Source organism: Schistocerca nitens, chromosome 4 (genome assembly GCF_023898315.1).
Source record: "Schistocerca nitens isolate TAMUIC-IGC-003100 chromosome 4, iqSchNite1.1, whole genome shotgun sequence".
Classification (NCBI taxonomy): Eukaryota; Metazoa; Arthropoda; class Insecta; order Orthoptera; family Acrididae; genus Schistocerca; species Schistocerca nitens.
The window spans coordinates 345877334-345901985 of NC_064617.1; the positions used below are offsets into that span (position 1 = coordinate 345877334).

The window sequence follows — 24652 nt, forward strand, 5'->3', positions numbered from 1 at the left end:
AATTGCAAACCAACAACCTCCTTCCTAGTCGCCTTGACCAACTGTATCCTCACCCACAATTACTTCTCCTTTGAAGGCACTACCTACAAACAAATTCAGGGTACAGCTATGGGCACCCAAATGGCACCATCCTATCCCAACCTATTTATGGACCATCAGAGGAATCCTTCCTAAATACCCAGAATCCTAAACCCCTCACCTGGTTCAGAATCATTGATGACATCTTTTCGATCTGGATCGAGGGTGAGGACACACTATCCACAGTCCTCCAGAACCACGACAGCTTCTGCCCCATTTGCTTCACCTGGTCCTACTCAACCCAACAAACTGCCTTCCTAGATGTTGACCTCCACCTCAAAGATGGCTACATCAGGACCTCTGTCCATACAAACCTACTAACTACCCAAACATGCAATACCTCCACTTCGATAGCTGCCACTTTTTCCATACTAAGAAGTCCCTTCCATACAACCTAGCCATCTGTGGTAGTCGCATCTGCAGTGGCAAGCGATCACTGTCGAGATATACTAATGTCTTCACAGACTGTAATTCTCCTCCCAACCTTGTACAAAAACAAATGTCCTGTGCCTTATCTTTCCAGTCTCCCGCGACCTCCCAAAGTATCACTGTCTGGCCACAGAGGAGCATTCCCCTCATAACTCATTACCACCCAACACTGGAGCAACTGAATTAAATACTTCGGCAGGGTTTTGACTACCTCTCGTCATGCCCTGAAATGAGAAATTTCCTGCCCACTATTCTTCCCACCCCTCCCACAGTGGTATTCTGCAGTCCACCGAACCTACACAATATCCTTGTCCATCCCTACACAACCCCTGCTCCCAAACCCTTGCCTCATGTCTCACATCCCTGTAGTACCAAAATTGCAGTGCCATCCAAGGTTATTAAAATGAAGGTTGGGCCTGAAGAGACACGGACTGCGAATGACTGGCGTAGTGACATCACTACAGGAGCAAAGCAAGGCAGCGGCTGGCACAGCAAGCGGCTCTTTATGTACAAACAACCACTTATGACTGTAACAAGTTCTCGTAAAATTATTTAAAATAGTTGATTTCCCTGTTTAAATGTTAGCAATGGATTAAGAGTGCCACTGTCAGGATTTTCGCTTTTGTAGTGCTATCACCTTTTGCATATTCAGCTTCATAGCTAGGAAACACATGCAAATGAAAAGTCTTGTTTTAATGAATAGCTTGATGATTTTTTGTTGAAAAATCAGCGTATTTGGTTTGGACAACAGTGTTGGTTGTTTTCCTTGAATTTATTTCCTTCAAAATACTTTCTAAGCCATTAAATTAATTAAAAATAGGCTCAAACTGTGACACTTTATGTAGCGTCACGAGATAGGACCTCAGACCAGCGAAAATGTTCCACATATGTAGCAGAAGGGCTTAAAATATCACTAGGTAGTGTTTGTAGTATGTCATACTTTTTGTACAGTACGCAATGTAACCAGCCACATATCAGAATCCTTCTGCAGAATAATCAGGTCCCTCTTTGACAGCTGAGTCTTCTGGTGCAGGTTCAAGACGAAAGTTAATATCTTGCAATTGTTTTGCACCATCTACCATTTCCTATGCTTCGCACTTGCCGCACGAAATTCCTTCGAATAAATATGACATCAAAGAAGCATCACTGTCATCTGCCTCTACTGAAGTTTCATTTGGTGGAGGAATATTAAGAGTACTTTGACCCAAAGTAGCAGGCATAATTGATGTTTCACTTCAGTTGGAGAAGGGTTCAAGTGAAATGACCAAGTCCTCTTATATGTGAGAAAAAATTTTCCAGTGGGGCTTGGTTCAATCGTGCAGTTAAAATATATTTCATCTCCAGTGGCTGGAGGTCTGAAAACAGTCCAAATAAGAGTGAACAGTTTTTATAATGTCTTTCTGGAATGAGAGCAAATGATTTGTACTGCCTGCATGCATTTTTTCGTGTACAGTTCCCTTAATATTCTTTCCTGAACATCCATATGCATCCCATAACCACAGGATAACATATTCTTCTCGTTCAATTTTCAGGCATTCAGGATGTCAAATGCGTCATTTGCAAGTTGAAAAAACTTTGTTCCTTCCTCTTCTTTGGGCATCAGGTATCTTATGGCTTTAACTGTTTCATACTAAAAAAAAGGATTTCTATTAGCCCTCGTCTTTCTACCTAGTTGATCCTCTGCTGCCTTCACTACTGCATCCCTCAGAGCTACCCATTCTTCTTCTACTGTATTTCTTTCCCCCATTCCTGTCAATTGTTCCCTTATGCTCTCCCTGAAACTCTCTACAACCTCTGGTTCTTTCAGTTTATCCAGGTCCCATCTCCTTAAATTCCCACCTTTTTGCAATTTCTGTCCAATTTCTTCAGTTTCAATCTGCAGTTCATAACCAATAGATTGTGGTCAGAATCCACATCTGCCCCAGGAAAGAAATATTGAATTTAATTGATGAAAGGAGAAAATATAAAAATGCAGTAAATGAAGCAGGCAAAAGGGAATACAAACGTCTCAAAAATGAGATCGACAGAAAGTGCAAAATGGCTAAGCAGGGATGGCTAGAGGACAAATGTAAGGATGTAGAGGCTTGTCTCACTAGGGGTAAGATAGATACTGCCTACAGGAAAATTAAAGAGACCTTTGGAGAGAAGAAAACCACTTGTATGAATATCAAGAGCTCAGATGGCAACCCAGTTCTAAGCAAAGAAGGGAAGGCAGAAAGGTGGAAGGAGTATATAGAGGGTTTATACAAGGGCGATGTACTTGAGGACAATATTATGGAAATGGAAGAGGATGTAAATGAAGATGAAATGGGAGATAAGATACTGCGTGAAGAGTTTGACAGAGCACTGAAAGACCTGAGTCGAAACAAGGCCCCGGGAGTAGACAACATTCCATTAGAATTACTGATGGCCTTGGGAGAGCCAGTCCTGACAAAACTCTACCATCTGGTGAGCAAAATGTATGAGACAGGTGAAATACCCTCAGACTTCAAGAAGAATATAATAATTACAATACCAAAGAAAGCAGGTGTTGACAGATGTGAAAATTACCGAACTATCAGTTTAATAAGTCACAGCTGCAAAATACTAACGCGAATTCTTTACAGACGAATGGAAAAACTGATAGAAGCCGACCTCGGGGAAGATCAGTTTGGATTCCGTAGAAATATTGGAATACGCGAGGCAACATTGAACCTACGACTTATCTTAGAAGCTAGATTAAGGAAAGGCAAACCTATGTTTCTAGCATTTGTAGACTTAGAGAAAGCTTTTGACAACGTTAACTGGAATACTCTCTTTCAAATTCTGAAGGTGGCAGGGGTAAAATACAGGGAGCGAAAGGCTATTTACAATTTGTACAGAAACCAGATGGCAGTTATAAGAGTCGAGGGGCAGGAAAGGGAAGCAGTGGTTGGGAAAGGAGTGAGACAGGGTTGTGGCCTCTCCCCGATGTTATTCAATCTGTATATTGAGCAAGCAGTAAAGGAAACAAAAGAAAAATTCGGAGTAGATATTAAAATTCATGGAGAAGAAGTAAAAACTTTGAGGTTCGCCGATGACATCGTAATTCTGTCAGAGACAGCAAAGGACTTGGAAGAGCAGTTGAACGGAATGGACAGTGTCTTGAAAGGAGGATATAAGATGAACATCAACAAAAGCAAAACGAGGATAATGGAATGTAGTCAAATTAAATCGGGTGATGCTGAGGGGATTAGATTAGGAAATGAGACACTTAAAGTAGTAAAGGAGTTTTGCTATTTAGGGAGCAAAATAACTGATGATGGTCGAAGTAGAGAGGATATAAGATGTAGACTGGCAATGGCAAGGAAATCGTTTCTGAAGAAGAGAAATTTGTTAACATCGAGTATAGATTTAAGTGTGAGGAAGTCGTTTCTGAAAGTATTTGTATGGAGTGTAGCCATGTATGGAAGTGAAACATGGACGATAACCAGTTTGGACAAGAAGAGAATAGAAGCTTTCGAAATGTGGTGCTACAGAAGAATGCTGAAGATAAGGTGGGTAGATCACGTAACTAATGAGGAGGTATTGAATAGGATTGTGGAGAAGAGAAGTTTGTGGCACAACTTGACTAGAAGAAGGGATCGGTTGGTAGGACATGTTTTGAGGCATCAAGGGATCACAAATTTAGCATTGGAGGGCAGCGTGGAGGGTAAAAATCGTAGAGGGAGACCAAGAGATCAATACACTAAGCAGATTCAGAAGGATGTAGATTGCAGTAGGTACTGTGAGATGAAGAAGCTTGCACAGGATAGAGTAGCATGGAGAGCTGCATCAAACCAGTCTCAGGACTGAAGACCACAACAACAACAACAACAACAACACTAAAAAAAAAAAGTTGCGTAGCTAAATAAACGTTTTGATGTTCTCTGCCCTTGACAGTGCAGTGAATTTGTGATGGGTTAGGAGACAACTTCATTTCACTCCTATCTAATGCAAGCAGTCTTTCTACAACACATATATTAACAATTTTCGCCATCTGTAAGTCTTATTCTATCATCCAGAAAGCCATTCCTCTTTAATTTAAATAAATGTGGAACATCTGAAAATGCCCAGATTAATTTATTTTCATACTACAGATTTGGAAAATAGGAATTTGTCTCTGTCACATTAAGATCTTTCCACACACATCTATTTTTTGTACCGAGGTCACACACAAATATGACAACGTTATATAGTCAACATCTTGTGTGGAACAGGTGATAATGTTTAACCAATCAGTCATTAGCTATGTGTCAAGTTCGTAGCAGCTGGTTGCTTCCATCCTGGAAACAAACCATGTAGCATGAAAAATAACACGTTGGGGGGGGGGGGGGCTCTATAATACAATAATAATAATAATCGTAGAATCATATGGAACACTGCTGTCTGTGTTTATTTTGTCGAATGAAAGCACACAAACATGTTCAACTTTTGACAATACAGATGACTGGGCTTTCATCAGCTGCAACATATCAGTATGCACACCAGGAAAACATCTGAAAGGGCCTGACATCCATCTTTACAATGTTCATAGTCCCGGAAGTGGGAAACATACCTGATTTTTTTTTTCTTTCTTTAACAAATAACACTTCCTAGATACAGCATGAAGAGATGAAGAGTAACTGCTTTGCAAAAGTCTTCTCTTTGTCACTTTGCTTATTCCTTTCCATTCAGCAAGCAGTTTATCTGTGTTCCTGAAAACTGTTTGTCTAATATTTCAGTCACCTTCTCCTGCACTTGCATCATTTGATGGTTTTGCTAGTGTTTTATTTTCTCAACACAAGCATTCACTTTAAGTTTGCGGCACTGCTCACTATACCTCACTGTTGCACACAAAGCTGTCAGTCTGTTGTTCCCATATTCTAATTGTTCTATGCATTAACGAAGTTCCTGGATTTGTTTACTGTCACTCATCTGTAGCTGTTGTTTGTTGCATTACCACTTACACTGGGGGACACTTCCTGGTGTGTAATGGTATTGCATCTGGATTAAGTTCTTTCCTAGGTAAGAAGTTCTGCTCACAAGTCACAGATGTCATCATCAGGCATGAAATGTCTGATGTCATAACATTTAAGATATCTTTTTGATAGTTCTTCATAATCCAGATGTTTTGCAATTGAATATCTTTTGAGGATGAATGATGATTACATCCAAGCCTTTTGTCTTTCTGCTGTTTTGTTAAGCACAGTCAGGTATTTTAAAACAAAACTTTCAGCAAACACTGCATAGCACCACAAACAAAAGCAAACAACACAACTCTGTAACGCATGTCGATACAGAATGGAGCTGCGCATTTCCATGTGCTCCTATGATGATGACATGCATGGAACAACAAAATGTTCAGTGATCTGCACATCCAATTTGAGCTCTCCCTGGTACCACTAATAGGCACATGTATAAGTAAAAAGTAGGTATTACCTAGTGTTTGGAACTAGTGGTTTCTTCATCAAACCTAGACAAGAAACAAAGGAATATTTCATATATGTTATCTTTCAGGCATCTTTTCTGCAATGAAAATTTTACTATTTGCAACAATCAATATGTGTATTTAATTTATCTGTGTTATACAAGCAGACAGCCCAGGAGCAATAAATTTCAAAGCACTGAAGTAGGAGTTTTAGTTGTTTATGGTCAGAATCTTCTGTGGCAGTATCTGTGTTTTCTCAGTGTTTAAGTTGCATCCCGTGGGGGATGCAACTTGTGCTTTCAAAGATACGCGCCATATTCTTCATCATGAAATACTAGATGTCTGTGCCTTTTACATAATTTGACAGGTAATTATTTGTGGTTTTAAAGCATTCTAACCTAAAAGTTACAGTTACAGTGTATCACAAAGAATAAAGTGTCCGCTAATAATGTCCACTTATTGATTATTTTCATTTCTTTAATAATAATGTCTGTTTCAACCAATACCCAATAATTCCCATCCAGTTCGTAGCTTGGCAGCTATCACATTATTAACTGCCTATACAGATGTGACTACTGATGGTCATTTATGTGGTATGGGCATAACAAGACTTGTCAGAAACACTTTTTAAGGCTGTTATGACTGTATGGTTTTAGCTTGGAGGTAAATACAGGGGTTGAGTAAAAATATGAGGCATTTAAAAATATGGAAACACCTTGAGAAATGAAATGCATGCTGGAACATAAATGCAGATGCTAGCCAATCCTGCAAGTTGTGCTGTTGTATTTGACCACAAATGATATGTTTGTAAAGTGCTTAATATGTTGCGAGTGTCAGGCATGGTCAGAACAGTGTTCTTTGTAGTTGTGAATGCATTACTTCAGAGCTAAGTGAATTCAAATGTGGATGACTTGTTGATGCTCGTGTGTGGGTGCTTCTGTAACCAATTTATCAAAGTGATTTGTGTAGAAGATTTATACCACATACAGGGGAAAGCAGGAAAACATCATCCACTAAGTCAAATGTAGACAGAAGCATGTGTTGAGCAATAGTGACAGGCAGCCATTGAAGAAGATTGTGATGAAAAAGAACTGGACGACAGCTATGAAAGTCATTGCAGAACTGGATGTTACACTCATGAACTCTCTCGGTGCCAAAAAAATAAAGGGAATTGCGTAAAGGCAGAATTGGAGGGCAAACTGAAATTATAAAACCATTCATCCATGATGCAAATGCACATGAAATTGTGGCATGGAAGCCATGAAACCTGGACTGTGATACAATGCAAGAAATTAATTTGATTGGATGTGTCTCGTTTCACACTGCTCCAACTTCTGGCCAAGTTTACATCCTAAGACTGAAACATGGCAGGGGTTCAGTGATGATTTCAGCAGCCATATGATGGTATTCCATAGGCACCACGGTTGCTCTGCAAGGTTACATTACTTCCTAGGATTATTCCACCATTTTGGCTGATCAGGTCCATCTCATAGTACAGTGTTTTATTCTCCAGTGGTGATGCTGTGTTCAAAGATGACAGTGCCCCTGTTAACACAGCTTCCATTTTCCAGAACTGGTTTTGTGAGCACAGGGATGAATTGTTGCATTGACCTGGCCACCACAGCCACCAGATCTCAATATTATTGAGCCTTTGTAGTCTACTTTGGAGAGAAGGGTGTGTGATCACTATCCACCTCCATCATCATTTTCTGAACTTGCCACTATTTTGCAGGACGAATGCTATAAGATTTCCTTGAAAACCATACAGGAGCTGTATTTATTTGTTCATTCTCAGATGTCTGGCAGGTGTTTTGAAGGCCAGTGGTTTTCCTGTACCACATTAGGCATTTTTTTCCCCATGTTTCTATATTTTTGTCCACCTTCTGTATTTGAAAATCAAAAACATTGTTCACCCAAAGTATTAACACTAACCATAACCTGATAATTGGCAAACCTGAGGAACACGAGTAGCATGTGCCTGAGAACTGAATGTTTTATAGGGCTATAGAAAAACTGTTAAGGTGACTGACTCCTTACTCAAAAGTTTTGGGGCAGCTGCTGGTTGAAGAAAATACAGGTAAAGAACAGTTGATGGTGGGCAAACAGGTGTGAATGAGTGGAGCAAGGCAGATTAGACTAGACGTTAACTAGCAGCCATTATTAATACACATGATGGTCAGAAACAGTCAGCAAAATTCTTAGGGTGTTGGTGTGTAGTTTCAGCTGAGAAATAACTGTTAAGAAAAAAATCAAACAATGGAAAATCCAGGGTGGAATCTAACAATATTATGAAAAGTGTGGTTTCCGTTATCTGAGACTGTAGACGTGTGTGCAAGTTGCATGGACGGTCTCTGATATATGGTGAGTAGCAACTTTCCTTTTCATCATATTGTTAAGAAAATAAATTCAATATGTTGCACTGTTTTCAAGTTGAGTATCATTGAAGTTAGCTAATCAGGCCATTGCACGTGCAAATTCAAGTAGCCTACCAGAGATGCCATTGCCATATGTGTTCTTTGTTTGGTTTCCTAAAACTGAACAAGAGAGTGAAACAAAAGCTGCACATGGGATGGTAGTAAGGATCGAACCCGAGCCAAAGGCTGAGCAGTCTAGTGCATTGCCATTTATGCTATGAGAACAACTGACACTAGTTGTATCTGGTGGGCTGCTTGCATTTGTTTGTGCAATGGCCTGATTGGCTAACTTCAGTGCTAATTATCTTGAACACGGCACAACATATCATTTTTTTTTTAAATAATTATTTCTCAGCACAATCAACCTGCAACACCCTTACAGACATTTCAGACTGTTTCTGGAAATCCTGTATATTGAAAGTGAATTTATCAATGCCTCATTCCATGAATGTGAATGTTCAGGCTTGCTCACTGTATGTTGTAGACAGCATCCCAGCTATCGGAGGAGAGACAAATATTTTGGAGCACACTATTCATTGTATGTCATTACAAATGGTTCATGTCAGAAATTGTACACTCACATGTGTAAAATTTCTAACGTATAAACATTTATTTAAGACTGCCATCAGCATAGCAAAACAGCAACATGCACTGCTTGGCTGCAATCAGGCAGTGCTTAGGTAGCCTTCTAGAAGTACAAACAGTTTTCTTTTCCTTCTCCTGAAGATAAAGCAAAAATGATAATACTGAAAATGTCTTCTTCCTTCAGGTCAGCACACTTCTGACTTTTGGAAGATACTGATTTCATTATTTGTCGCCAAATTGTCTGGTTAGTTACCAAATGTGATAACCTTCTTTAGATTCAAACAAATATTGTGTTCCTTTATAGGTGTTGCAAAATTATGACTACCATAAAGCTTCATTGTATTTATATTGGACATTAATATTAGCTTTGACATAAATGTATTATTTTACTACATAGCACCAAAATCAAGTTATAAGTGAACTAAAATTTAATAATGTCAATTATATCTCAGAATTTTGGGCTAAAATGGTCAGTCCAATGAAATTTTTGTATTTGTACTGCAAGTAGCTCCGATATGTGACCCCACACAGAAAAAGACCCCATGGAAAAAGACCTGTCTAGTGAATTATAGTTGCTCATTATACTTGTTGTTATGTCTTCTGTGTATATGGGTTCACAATCGCACCAGATTTTTTCGGGGAAGTCATTATCCTCCATAGCTTGTTTTTATTTTTGAAATAAACACTTTATTTCATGATTTTTTTGCTAATAGCTAATTTTGGTCCCTTGGGCATTGTCAACTCACATAATGGTTGGATTTTATCATTTTACAGATGGAATTTACACCTCTATAGCTTTAAAATGCCCAATGTGGGTGAAACTAGTTAATAATGAAAAATCCTGATATAAAAGGTTTACACTACAGCCCAGTGTGTTTTTAATAGCAAAGATAAGATCCAGTTATTAGCCAACAGTGGGGTATACAAAACCACCTGTTCTGATTGTGACAAATTTTACATTGGTCAGTCAGGCAGAGACATATCAACTAGGCTGGCTGAACATGAACGCAGCTGGAGGTTGCAGAATTCAGACTCTGCATTTGCTGAGCATGTACTGAGTGGGGGTCACAACTACCAGCCAGTGTCCCATGTACTTCACTTAGCAAACAAAGGCCATAAACTCAACCTGCTGGAAGCCCTGGAAATTAACAAACATCTTGCTCACAGTCCAGATCTCATCCTAAATGACCAGACACAACTCAACACTTCCCCTCTCCTAAACTTCATATAATCATCTTTGTTGTTCATTACTTCCCACTCTCTCTCTTCCTACATATTCCCATTTTCCTGTAGTCATTAAGTTGTTTTATTTGTTGCAGTTGTCTTTGTATTCCACATATGCTGTAGTTTCAATAGTTAAGGGTTTGCTTTTAACTTGTACTTGTAATACTGTCCATGTTTAACTCCCCTTGTAGTTGTCTCATCAAATACTGTTCATATTTTACTTTGCTCATTTATTTAATGTAAACTGGTATACAGCCACTGCTTTGATTATAATGTTAATGTTAAAATGCAGTACCACCACACTCTCAAACTGTAGGTTCCCTCAAACACCTCAATTTTCCTGCATTTATTAATTTCTGTTTATCGTATTGATATGGCTTATGTTCCTCGTGTATTCTGTATTTACATTGACAACTGTCTCTTCTTTTTTAATTGGTTGTGTATCACTCTCCATGTTTCATACCTCTTGATGCAGCCTTGCCTAGTACTAATTTTATCTTATTTCAATAGTTTTGTTTATCAATAGAAACTGTTATGTAGGCATGCTATTCTTATTTTGTGCTAAAGGTTTTCCTGTCAACTCCATGGTTATTTATGTACTGTTCAGTTTTTACTATTTCATTGCAAAGATGTTACTGTATGTTTCTACTTCACTCCAGATGTGTTACTTCTCTTCCAATGTTGTCTGCTAACATTTAATTTCTTTGGTGATAATACTCAGTAAACGCCTGAAGATGGCCTTGTAAGCCGAAAACCGGTTAGCAATAAAAATAATATTGTAGAACAAAAGCAAACTGGTGCTTTTCATTTATTATTATAATGTTGTTCTACCAAGAACCGACGGAAGATTCTGTTAATATGATAAAAGGTTTATTTCAAAAATAAGAACAACCTATGCAGAACAACAACAGATGCAAATTATGTCTCTAAAATGATGAAATGCAACCCTTGCTTTGTTGCCGTGCCAGCATCAGCCACACTAAATCCATTGGTTCCTGTATATGGATCAACAGGTGCTAGGATTTTTTTCAGGGAAGACAGTGACTATATCATGTGCAGTTTTATTTTAAACATGAAACAAATGAATTCAGTGTGGCTGGCATAGTGACAAACAAGATGGAATTTGCACCTATATAGCTTTAAAATGGCCAAGAGATTGAAACTAGCTAACAGTGAAAAATCATGATGAAAAAGGTTTATTTCAAAAATAAGAACAACCTATGCAGGATGACGACTTTCCTGAAGAAATTTTATTATGTGTGTGGAATTTGAATCTCACTTGTTAAATCATATTAATACTCTACTTCGCAATTATACAATCTCCATTGCTCCACTGCAACTCTTCTACATCCAAATTTTCTGCTGAAAAGTAATGCCCCAAATTTTTTATTTTGTTCTCAATATTGGTTGACATATTACATGTCATACATATTACTTGGTTGATTTTCCCACTTTTGCGGTGTTTAATGTAACTATGTTGCTGTATCAGAAACAGCTTGCTGTAATCCCTCAGAAAACTGAAAGCACAAATTCGAAGAGTTTGTCCAAACATGGAGCACCCTCTCCTTCAGCATGACAATGGCAGACCACACGTGGATGCTGCAACATATGCAACAATCTAACACCTTGGGTTTACTATCATTATTCATCCTCCTCATAGCCCCAATTTGCTCCCATCTGATTTTCATCCATTGCCGAAACTTAAAGAACATCTTCAAGGACTTCACTTTGATAGTGATGAAGTGGTGCAAGCAGTGGTGAGGTTGTAGCTCTGTCAACAAAAGTCAAACATTCTACTGCTACAGTATCAACAAACTGGTCTTTTGTTGGGAGAAATGTGTTTGTTGCCAGGGTGACTTTGTTAAAAAATAAATATACAGACATGAATAAAGACACAGTTAATGTTAATAAAGCTCGTTTTATTTAAAAAGCTTTAAGAGCTATCGCATAAAAAATTTGGAGACATTACTTTTCAGCACGCCTTCATACATCGTCTTGAGTTCCTAATGAAAGGCTGTTTAATTTTAACGTTTTCTATCTTTTCTTGTCGCCGTTTCATGTCATCAAGGTCAAACTGTTTCTGCTTTGCTAGCTTACATTTAAGTGCTCCCCAGGCACATTTGCCTGGTTTGTAAATGTGCAGGGGACTGATGACCTCAGATGTTAAGTCCCGTAGTGCTCAGAGCCATTTGAACCTGCTTTTTTTTTTTTTTTAATGTGCATCCCCTTTAGTATATATTTTTGAGCACTTTTTAGTCATTACACATCTAGAAAAAGGTAGAAATATTGCTGTCAATTTCACTTGTGCAACATATCAATTTGCAAATATGTCAGATTTTTATACTAATAACTGAGGGCAATGCAGGGCACATGCATTCAATAAAATAAACGTTCCTGACTGGGGAGTCTAGATTTGTTACTACAACATTCCATCTGAACTTATTTAGCTTACTCATGATGTGCATCAACCATTTTTCTTGTGTGTGTGTGTGGGGGGGGGGGGGGGGGTCACTTTGAGTCAACATGAGAGCAATTAAGGGGTCATCTGCTCTAGGCCCCATGTTCAGTAGTGTGCACTGAACGGAATGTTTGCCGTACTTGTGCTTGCAGCAGCTTTGTGCTGTGTTTTCAGATCTGTCACAGATTGTCTCCCTTCATGCTTAATGGAGTGGGCAAGTCACTGACTTCCAAGTACTTTGATGATGCGTGGATGCCCAACACCGGCTACTCCTGGCTTAACTGCCCATGAAACACTTTCTATAGATGCTCATGAACAATTGAATAGCTTCACCATTTCCGAGATACTTGTTTGTACTTGTTGGGCCATAACAGTGTATCATTTGTCAAAATCACTTATGTCAGTGGATTTCTCTATTCATGTTTCCTGTATCTTCACTAGAATCGTTCTCTATTCATCTCTGCTGTGTTTTATTCTTTTCGTACCATGTCACGTGCCCGAAGTGCCACCAACCAGCATTTAATCTTGCGGTGAGTCATGGTCATAATTTTTTAGCTCAGTGTATTTGTCCCTACTGATTAGTTTTGATACATGAATAGCATCAATTCCTGAGTAAATTCACTTTACTGGCTGTTATGTACAGGTGATTGGTAAATGAGTGCATGTGATATTAACACCACAGCTCTATAAATACTGCAGCTTTCTAATTCTCATGTTTGTATCTCGGAGCACTGTTATGTTTGTAGTAAATGTGTAAATGCTTTTAGGATTATGCAACTGATTTCACTGACTGTTCTTGTTCAGGACCATTCCGTGTGGCGTCCGTTGATGGCATTGCTGCAGGGGGCTTCTGACGACATTCTTACTGTTGCTTCCTCGACACTCTGTAATCTTCTTCTTGAATTCTCACCTTCAAAAGAGCCGATTCTGGAATCTGGTGCTGTTGATCTGCTTTGTGGGCTCACAAAACACAAAGATCCCTTTCTGAGACTTAATGGAATATGGGCATTAATGGTAAGTGTTTTGGTGCAAGGAAATCTTGATGTATTTTAAATCATAACTAATTGTACAGTCTGCTATCGTATGTTTCTTGAATTCTGTATTTAATAATCTCATTAATGTAACAGAGATACAACAAACAGCTCAAAAAATTCAGGATTAATATTTAAGCAACAATGTTATGGGTGAACAGGGCAAGGTTAGTAATTCCATCTCTACTGATGCTTTTCTTTGTTTTTCACTTTAAAGTTAATGAGTGAATAAAAACATTATTGTCATAATGTTGTTCTGATTTCAGCATTATCATAACTGTAAACAAAAAAGTTACTTCAGTTGAAGCAGACAACAATAATTTGCTTGTTGCAATAGAGTTATGTGTAGTCATATAACATCACAGTATTATAGAAGAACACAACAAGAATTTTGCCTGAAAAAAGAAAGAAAAAGAAAGCTAATACAGACTAACTAAGAATCAGAAATCTGATAATAACAAATGATAATTAAGTCCTTTGGTTTGTGGTTATTTAAAAGGGAGTCAAAGCTGGTAGTTAGTGTGTTAAAATCTGTCAATCTTGTGAAAGCATGATTAGGTTTCAGTCGAAGGAAAATTGTGGCAAACACCCATGCGGAGAAAAATTTATATAGTTGAGTGGCCATGACCACGACATTACATCACAGTAGGCAAAATCTGGTTTCTGTGAGTGGACACCTGGCAGCTACAAATGTTGACACAACAATAGCAACTGGGAGTTACTAACAGCTTTAATACTTTGGAGACAATTAGTGGTGGGTTAGTGAGAATATTTTTTCTCAATAATGATGGACTTCATGTAGAAAATGGCACAGGACATTGCCAAAGAATATTAAACAGTTACACAAAAAATAAAGTTAATGTGCTGAGGTGAGTGAACAGTTTATTTCAAAAGAAAATGTGAGAGAGAATTATAGCCCCACTCTACTTCAGTTCAATACAGAAAATATGACACATCCAAGAAAGTGAAGTTCATTGTTACATTTGTCATATTCCATGGGTCTCATGGATTGTAGTTTCTGAGATGTGGAAAGAAGTCAAAGATGTACATGTAATTTAATTTAAGTACAATACAGTGAAATGACTTATCATTACTGTATTACATGCAAATTCTGAAATATTTAATAATCCAAAACATCAAATTTAAGCATTCCTGAGAAGATACTCTTCACTGGAGTAGAAGGAGTTTGCCCTGCAGAAAGTTCTTTAATTCACTTTTAAATTCCACGACATTATGTATTAATGTTTAATGTGCTCTAGTAGGTTATCGAATACATACGCACCAATATATCTAAACACTTCCTGTACTACTGTTGTGACCCTCTGAAGTGTTTGTAGAAGTTATGTTTGGTCCTGGTTATACAGGGTGTCCCAAAAAGAATGACCTGATTTTAAATAGAATTATTTATTAGAAATAAGGGCTTAACACAAACACATTGCATATTAAATTACTCAGAAAATACAGAAGTTTATAAAAATCCATCATAAATGTTCAATATGTCCTCCATTGGCTGCACGGACGACATCTAGTTGATAGCCAAATTCATCCCAAACTGAGCGTAAGGTGTCTTCTGTCACTGAAGCTACAGCAGCTGATATTCTGGTTATTAGTTCATCAATGTCATGAGGTAAGGAAGGAACATTTAGCACAAAATCGAATATGAAATGCCCACTGAACTGCGATCACTGATTGAGTACGACTAAATTCAATAACACAATATGCCTTCTGTTGCGCGGACACCATATTGCGCGAGACTGGGTGCACGTTCCAGGTCAGCGCTCGTAGTGACATCTAGCGGATTTTTTCTGAAACTCTAGACCATGCCGATTACATCCAGCGCTGTTTCAGTTACCTATTGACATTTGTCTCAAAATTATTACAAGATAAAATTGGGTCATTCTTTTTGGGACACCCTGTATATTCATGCTTTTCACAATTTTGCCATCCTTTACATGTCGTATGTTCTCTCCCAACAGCTTTGGGATTCAGGGCAAATGTATTTGTTTGGATGCAGACTCTTTACAGCAATACACCACCAGTCTCACTTCAGCCTTCAGTGGATGTAATTACCCTACCAGCCTAGTTCAAAATCAGATATCCCAGGCATTACATCCAACTCTCGTCTTGGTGACCCCTCCAAAAAACAACTTTGGAGCACACCACTTGTCACTCAGTATTATCCTGGTCTTTAATCTATTAATCAGCTACTTCGACAAGGCCCTGACTTCCTAAAATCATATCCTGAAATGAGTATCAGTCTGTCTGAGATTTTGCCCACAAGCTTTGAACAGCTTATCATTGCCCTCTCAATCTCCGCAATATTTTTGTCAGACCCTGTGCTCTCTCTGCACCCATCTCTCTGCCCTATGGCTCCTACCCCTGTGACTGTCCCTACTGCACTCTCCTACCACCACCTATACCAGCCCTGTAGCTAGCAAAACATATAGTATCAAAGGGAGAGTCCTCTGTGAAATGACACGTCATATACCAGCTGTTATGTAAACACTATTCAACCTTTTACATCAGCATGACTGCCAGCAAGTTATTAGGTAGGATGAATGGGCGTAGGCAGGGGTAGTATACGGGAAACACACAATATCTTGCTGCAGAGTGTGCTCTACAACATGACAGTTGTGACCTCGGTGCTGTGTCATCACACGTGCTATCTGGATTTTTTTTCCCCGAACTCTGCAGGTGGGAAGTGGTGCTGAAACATGTCCTTAGTTCTCGCCACCCACCTGGCCTATTTACTTTAATTTCTCCATCTCAGCATTTCTTCACAGTAACTACTCTTTTTTTTTACTCTTTTTAGTTGTCTACATCTTTCATTTTCTGACCTGTCTATTTTACACTGTCCTCCACTCACCTCCATTACATAAAATAAACTTAACTTTTCACTGGTATTAACTCTTTCACTATGTTTCAGCAGTAATCTCTGCTTGCATATTACCCTGTCTTACACCTTTACGCTCTCAAGTTTTCAAATCTTATCCAGTGCAGTCCCCAACAATCACTCTTTACTTCTTATCCCTTCCGGTAAGACTCCCCTGATGCTGGGTGACTTTTCTGAACCCTGCTGCTTTTCATGAACTTCTTCAATCCTTTTCCTTCACCCCTCTTCCTTACCCTTCAACCCTTCTGCCGGATGAAGGAGCCACTGGCTCCAAAACCTTGCATACCTAAATCACATTGCACGTGGGAAAAATACATCTAAAAGCAAAGATGATGTAACTTACCAAACGAAAGCATTGGTATTTTGACAGACACTAACAAACACAAACATACACACAAAATTCAAGCTTTTGCAACCCACGGTTTTAAGGGAGAGGGTGAGGAGCCATTCCAATCCCGGGAGCGGAAAGACTTACCTTAGGGGGAAAAAAGGACGGGTATACACTCGCACACACACACATATCCATCCACACATATACAGACACAAGCAGTTGTTTCTGCTTGTATCCACGGTGCATGCCTGTTATGTTGTACCGGGTTTGACCATATGTTGCTCCAGAAGTGTTCCATGTCTGTTATGTTTGGTGGATTGTATATTTTAATGTGTGTGTTATCTATTGTCTGATAAAATTTCTTTTGGTTTGTGTTGAATGTTTGGTTTTGTTTCCTTCTATTTTCACTTTTTTTGTATCTTCTAAGTCGTTTGGCCAATGCTTGTAATTTCTGCTTCTTTTCATCTAATTGCTCTATCGCTTGTTGTTGTGAGATTTTACCTAACCTTTTTCGTTTTTTGTCTGATATTTCATTTCTTATAAATTGTGTTAGCTGTCCAATGTCTTTTCTCAGTTTTTCTATTCTGATCTGTAGCCTGTGTTGCCATGCTGGTTTTGTGGGTTTCTTCTGTGTGTTGGTTGGTTCTGATCTCTGCCTAGTGTGTATATTTAGTGTAGTGAGTGCTCCTATATAAACCAGTAGTTGTAACTCTTCCATAGTTGTATTTTCATTTATTTTGTTGTGTATGATTGTGTTTATAGTTGTTATTGTTGTTTCGACTTGTGGGTTATTTGGGGGTCTATGCAAGAATGGTCTAATGTCTGTATTTGTGTCTTTGTATTCTATATATGTTAGCTGAAATTTTTCTTCTATATCTAACATGTGTGTCACTTCATGTTGTATTTGTGTTTGTTCTGGTGGTTGTCTTAAGATTTCATTTTCCTCTGATTGTTTAATTGATGCGTTTTGTTCTTTGTTTGTTTGCTCTGGGATGTTTGAGTTCATTACTGTATTTTCTTCTTCTTCTGATTGCACATTATTTTGTTCCAGTATTTGTTGTGTGATGTTTTCTAATTCTGACTGGGGTATCCTGTTATTTTTGATTATTACACGGATCTGATCAGCTAGTCGTTGTTGTGTTAAAAAATTTAATTCTGGGTATCTGGTAATAAATGTTGTGTATACTTGTGATCTGTATCCAGTTCTGTTGGTTCCTAAGTTTGTTGCTTGGTAATAACAGAACATGAGGTGTTGATTAACTTCATCTGACCATCTCATCCTCTGTCTTTGTTTTCCTTCTAGGGTGGTTGCAGGGAGCATATCCTGCAGAACACCTCTATTTGGATTTAAATCATTTTCTATGTGGCTAGCAGTGTCATTACCATTGTGGACGGGCGTAGGGTTCAAGCATCGTCCCCAACCATGACAGCGCTTGTCCAGGGCTTCATTAGTTATTATTATTATTATTATTATTATTATTATTATTATTATAGCTATATTTTATTAAATTTAATTTTAATGAGTTTGTATAAATCTTGCAGCAGACCACTTGTGTAGCTCAGTGATTTGCTGCAAGTCTTTCAATTAGTCACAATTTCCGTGATTTGCAGGTCTGATAACTTACCAGAGTTATCCAACTGGAGAAAAGGGACCTACATGTAACGTGGAATCTGAACAATGTGTGTTTCGGACAAATCATGTCACTGAGAGGCCAATGCAAGGTTAAAAGCAGGCAGAAAAACTTTGTGGTCTGACTGGGATTCAATCTCCTGACCTTTTGGTTTCCTGTCAGCACTAGACCCATCAACACCGCTATAAAGATGCGTAGAATATCTTTCATCAGTGTGTCAGTTGGAAAAGGAAGGAAGGAAGTGTAGGGTTTGACGTCCCGTTGTCAACAAGGCAATTAGAGACTGAGCACAAGCTCAGGCAGGGGAAGAAAATCAGCTGTGTTATTTCCAAAGCCAACAGCATTTGCCTTAAATAAAACTCTCATCTAATATTCTTCTTTTACATAAGCACCAGACTACACATTACCCTAAAAATTGCAGGGTAAATTATTGATGAGGCCACAGAATGTGTGCTTGTGTGTGTGTGTGTGTGTGTGTGTGTGTGTGTGTGAGAGAGAGAGAGAGAGAGAGAGAGAGAGAGAGAGAGAGAGATATTTGGCAGGCACTATACTTGCCATGAAGTCAGGGACTATAGGTATTTGTTATTTTTTATGTATTGTTGTTTGCAATGATGCAGTTTGAATAGTGAGATGATGTTATTCACAATGGTACCTGCTTCACTGTCAAGGTCCCTCTTCTTATGGGACAATTTTCATAATTATTAAATTACTGTTATTTAATCATGTACTTACTGTAGTTTAATTTTCATAATTATGTATAGGATAGTCATGCTCTCATTACCCAATAAATGTGAAGGCTAAGGCCTTGTACCTTTCATCAACACAGAATCCCTCCATTCTAAATTATTCATATTTCCTTTTGCATTTTTCCTTCCAGTATCGTCATTGTCCTTAAACGTTGCCCTCCTGTGACAACTTAAGTAAAATACACTGTACATCTATTGCATCCATTTTCATTTATTGCTTCTTTTTGTGTTCATCCCTCCAGTAGAAGTGTGTGTTTCCCAAATTCCATGTCTGCAATAGATCCCTTGCCTATTGAATCACCTCTTCCATCGCTCCCTTTCCATATCTTTACGTATTTTCTCATCTCCCATGCAATTTGATTATAGACTTTGTGCATCATTAGGAATGTTGTTTTGTAAACAGCAAATTGTGCATTCATTAGTCATACCAATGTTTTGGCTATTGAGGTAATAAAAAAGAGATTCACTATTGAATTTGAAGTCTAAAATAATCATCCATGTGTTTCCTTTATCTGTAATTTTCAATTGTGATGTAACAGTGCATATGGCAGTGCTGTATTAAATATAGTGAGAAGGTGGGTTCAGATTCCACCGAGCCAGCCTAACTTATGTTTTCAAATGCAGGGCTCATTTGAGATGAATGTTAGGATTATGCTGCATCTACATCTATACTCCAAAAGCAACCTTACATTGTGTGGCACAGGGAAATTTGTGCACCATTATCACGTCTCCCTTTTGCTGTTCCAGTTGTGTGTGGTTCATGGGAATAATGATTGTTGGTAAATCTGCACCTGAGTTCAAATCTCCCTAATTTTTTCTTCATAATCTTTTTGCAAGATACATGTGGAAGGAAGCAGTATATTCATGGCCCTTCTAAGAGCATACACTCTCAGAATTTTAACAGTGGACTGCACCGTTATGCAAAACGTCCCTTTTGCAGCATTTTCCCCTGGTGTTGACTGAGCATCTCCACAACACTTGGGCGCTTATTTAATAAGCCTGTAGTGAAACTTGGCACTCTTCTGTGTATCTTCTCTATTTCCTCTATCAGTCCTATCTGGTGTGGACCCCAGACTGACAAGCAGTATTCAGTGTTTTTGTTTTGTAAGCTACATTTCCTGAGAATTATTCCAATGAATATCAGCCTGGCATCTGCTGTAACCGCAATTAATTTTATATTGTTGTTCCACTTCCAAGTGCTCCTTATGCATACTCCTGTTTTTTTTTATGGAAATAACTACTTCAAGTGATTTTTCTGCAATCGTGTAATCATACAAGAAATGGTCTTCCTATCTGTCTGTTTGCAGTATGTTACATTTGTGTATTTTGAGGCTCAATTGTCACTGCCTGCATCAAGCTTTGTTCTTCTGCAGGTCTTCCTGCATTTCACTACAATTTTCTAGTGGGCAATCTGTGTTCTGTTTGCTACAAACTCTTCAGTCCAGTCACAGTCACAATCACAATCTGTACACTCATATTTTGTTCACTAGGTGGCAGTGTGGAACTGTATCAGAACCTTCTGGAAGTCAAGGAAAATGGCATCTACTAGGTGGTGCTGAAAAGTTCCTGGCTCTGCATAGAAAGAATAAAGATAGAGTTTTGAAATCACCCAGTCATCCAATAGTCCTCCTCCTTGACTGATACACTGGATATCTTGTTGTTGCAACTTTTCTAGTACATGCAAATGAAACTCACATGGTCTATTGCAAAACCAACTCTCCGCAGTCCATTTGACACCTTCAGTGTCCTGAAAATGATTACTCTTCAGATATTTCTTCAACTTTGGAAACAGATAACAGTCTGAGATGGCTAGGTCTGGCAAGCAGGGAGGATGGTTGATTAGTTGGAAGCCCAGGGTCATCAATTTGGCAGCTACAGCATTGGACGTGTGCGCAGGTACGTTGTCATACAGCAAAGGAATCCCTTTGGTCAACTTTCCTCAGCATTTATTCTTAATTGCTTTCTTCAACTGGTCCAGCAAGTTAGCATAAATTTTCTGATTGTAGTAGATCACAGAGGTAAATAGTCCTCCAACAGAATGCCGTTTTTGTCCCAGAAAATGGATGCCTTCACTTTTTTGGTTGAATTCTGGGTGTGGAACTTCTTTGGCTGTGGGGACCCATTGTAGCATCATTCTTGTGATTCTTCTTTGGTTTCAAGGTCATAATATGAAGCTAAGTTTCATCCTTAGTCACTAAACTTGCCAAAGAGAACTGGAACTTCAAAATGGTTTTCATAGTCTCAACACACTTTCCTTCTGCTGATGACAGTACAGACATGTGAGCATCCATTTTGCTGAAACCTTGCACATATTTAGAATTGTGGTGATAATGAAACCAGCACACTCCTGGTAGATGTCCAGTATCTTGGCTATCGTTCTGCTGGATATTCGTCGGTCCTGAAGAGTCAGCTCACACACAGCATTAGATGTTGCAGTTTGTGGGTGACCACTGCAGGGCTCGTCTTCAACAGTGAAATGGCCTGTGTATAAATGAGATATCCAAGTTTTCACAGTGCTGTAGGAACCCCACTTCTGTTCCATTGTTTGTGATATCTCAGTGTGAATGTCCTTTCCGAGACTTTCCCTGAAGTATCAAACACTTCACGATAGCCCATTGACGAGAAACCTGGCTATCACCTGCAACAGAACAAATCATATGAATAGTGAATACTTGACATTTACACAGTTACATATTAAGATCTCAAACTGTCAGATGGTCCCCCATTTGTTTTTTATTTCAACTTCAAGGCAAGAAAGCCAGGAATTTTTTGTAGCAGCTCCTCATATCTGGACGCCTGTATCTACTGCTTTCTAGGTCTCATGGATGAGCAGAATCAGCTGGATTTCACAGAAGTGCTGTTTTTGGAACCCATGTCAATTTCTACAAAAAAGATTTTTGTCTCCAGATATGTCATAATACAGTTTTGTGTGTCTGTTTGATGACTGTTTTTTAAAACAGGTATGACCTGTGATTCTCAGACCTCTGGTACACTGCTGCTGGAAGAGGAGCACGTTATTTTGCTTACTCTGTATAGAATGAAACTGGTATCCCATCAGGTCCAGTGGCCTCTCCTCTGTTTATTGATTTCAGCTCTGTTCTATCCCTTGGTCACTTACTTTGACATCTGTCATTTTGTCATCCGCACGACGATTTAAAGGAGAAACTGAACTGCAATCTTCCTCTGTGAAACAGTTTTGGAAAAAGATGTTTAATTTTTTCGCCTTTTTTGTGTTAACTTCTTAAGATTTTCTGTCAACTCAACAACAGTGCCACGGCAAGTTAAGATTCTCGCCCTTGTCTAGCTGTACTGTTTTCTATCTGTTATGGCCTTGACATCAACAGTGTGTTAACCGGTAACCTCTCTTCCTGGTATATAGGAACGAGCGACTGATATGTCACAATGACTGTGGTACATGTTTTTATATGACAGTGACAGTCACAGTTATTTTCTGCATGCAGCATGTTATTTTCAGTGTAGTCTTCCCATTTTTTTCGAGAGACCATGTTCTTCACAGAACTTCTTGCAATAACCTATTCTATCGGATGGTTATAATTAAACTGATGGTGTTCACAGTGCTGCAGTGTGGACAGCATACATCGCAGGACACCAAAACATCATAGGTTTGTTCATTAATCTGTGTGCTTGTGGAGCAGTGTGATCTCGTAACTCAGCAACATACTGCATCCTTAACATGGAAAGTTCGTCAGTTGCTTGCAGCGTAAGCAGATCCTTCAGATCAGGAAAAGTCCAGATACATCCCCGATAGTGTTATGGCTTCTGCACCACTTGTTAGCAGCAGACACAGTGGCTGCACCAAAGACTGAGGCGGCGTGTAGTTTTACAGTTATTTATTGAACTTTCTTTACAATTTCTCCCTCGTTGTCGCTGCCCAGTCCTACGGATCCCTCCGCCTGGCTTCTGCTGTGTAGATTCTCCATCAGTGCGCGCAACGCACACCGCTGATCGCACTCGGGAGCCTCAGGCCACCAGATGAACTTGGTGCCCCAGTACGGGCACGCCCACGGAGCCACGTTGCCGTGAGGTCAGCTGCCGATGCCTGCTGCACTGGCGACTGGGAACCCATCAGTCACAACGTCCTCGAGGTCCCATCATGGACGGACCACGCGCCGTGGGGCCGGGTTGCTGTGAAGTCCAGGCGTCAGTCCCAGGCGGCGCCTGTGACCAAGACTCCGCTGCGGCCGGTCCTGCTAGAAGTTCTCGCTGTAGTTAGTCAGCCATGGTGCCGACCGAACTCGGGCCGACCTCCAGAGCTGAAGTTGACATCTGGCAGTGAACGGATGACTCCTACAAGCTGGAACAGACTTCCGGAATCGTCACCTATGAAGATTGAACATTCGGACATGGACTATGTCCGTCCTCAGATCTGAACTGCTTCCTAATGGCTTCTGTCTGTTGCTGCCTGCGCTCCACTGTTTATATCCGGCAGGAGGACGTTTTTTACCCTCGGTGGTAGCTTTTTGTTATTACTCCCGAAGTATATTGCAGGGTAACTTAGCATGCTGGCCTCACTTCCCCTTACTCAACACTCTGTAGGCTTCGCTCGGCATTCGGTCTGTGTGCATCCTTGCATCAGCCTGTTGGTAGGCTGCTGCTGTCAGAAGCTATCTGTGCGTGCTTACTTCGCATCGCCTGGGTCGCCGGCGTGCCTCTGTTTTGCCGTTCTCCACTGCATGAAGCAACGTACTACATGTGGGTGCAACAATAGATACAATCTTTCACGTATCCCCAAAACCAGAAGTCATGTGACTTTAAGTCAGAGATCTGCAAGGCCACACATCTTGAAATTGCCTTGAGATGATGCAATTGTTACTGAAGGTTTCTTGAAGCAAATCTTTCACCTGCCAAGCAACATGTGATATCACCCCATCTTGTGTGAAAATAGTGACGTGGACACAATTGCATTCCTGGAAAACTGGAATCACATGTTGCACAAGGAAGTCATTATAATGTGCAGATGTCACTGTACACCTAACAGGCCCGTGATGTTTCAACCCATCTAAGAAAAACCGACTGAGAGCTTGTGGAACCACACAGTCACATAAGTTGAGTGTAGTAGACCTTTCCCCACAACATGTGACAGAGCAGAACCTCAGATGTGACAATTCTGTGTATTCGTGGCAGCATGCAGAGTAAAATGTGCCTCATCCCTCCAAAGAATGTTCTGTGGCCACATGTCATCCATTTCCGTGTGTGCCAAAAAATGAAGGGTAAAGTCACAGTGTTGTAGCCTATCTTGGGGCTTCATTTGGTGCACTATCTGAATCTTGTATAGATTCGAGTGTAAAGTATATTGCAGAAAAATTTTAACTATTGAGAGTGGATTCCTGCGACACAGCTGGAGCACTAGCTGCAGAATTTGAGGCATGCAGCGCATGCTCAGCTTTAGCTGGATCAACTTCAT

General features: G+C 39.5%; 1 protein-coding gene across 2 annotated transcripts in view; it reads left to right on the plus strand.

The window, feature by feature from the left end:
- Positions 1-24652, plus strand: part of LOC126251723 (armadillo repeat-containing protein 8-like) — a 118526-nt gene that overhangs the window by 30221 nt on the left and 63653 nt on the right. For both annotated transcript variants that reach the window (XM_049952325.1, XM_049952324.1), the window contains exon 9: positions 13400-13609. In XM_049952325.1, the coding sequence (XP_049808282.1) occupies positions 13400-13609 (210 nt within the window). The remainder of the gene's footprint in view (positions 1-13399; positions 13610-24652) is intronic.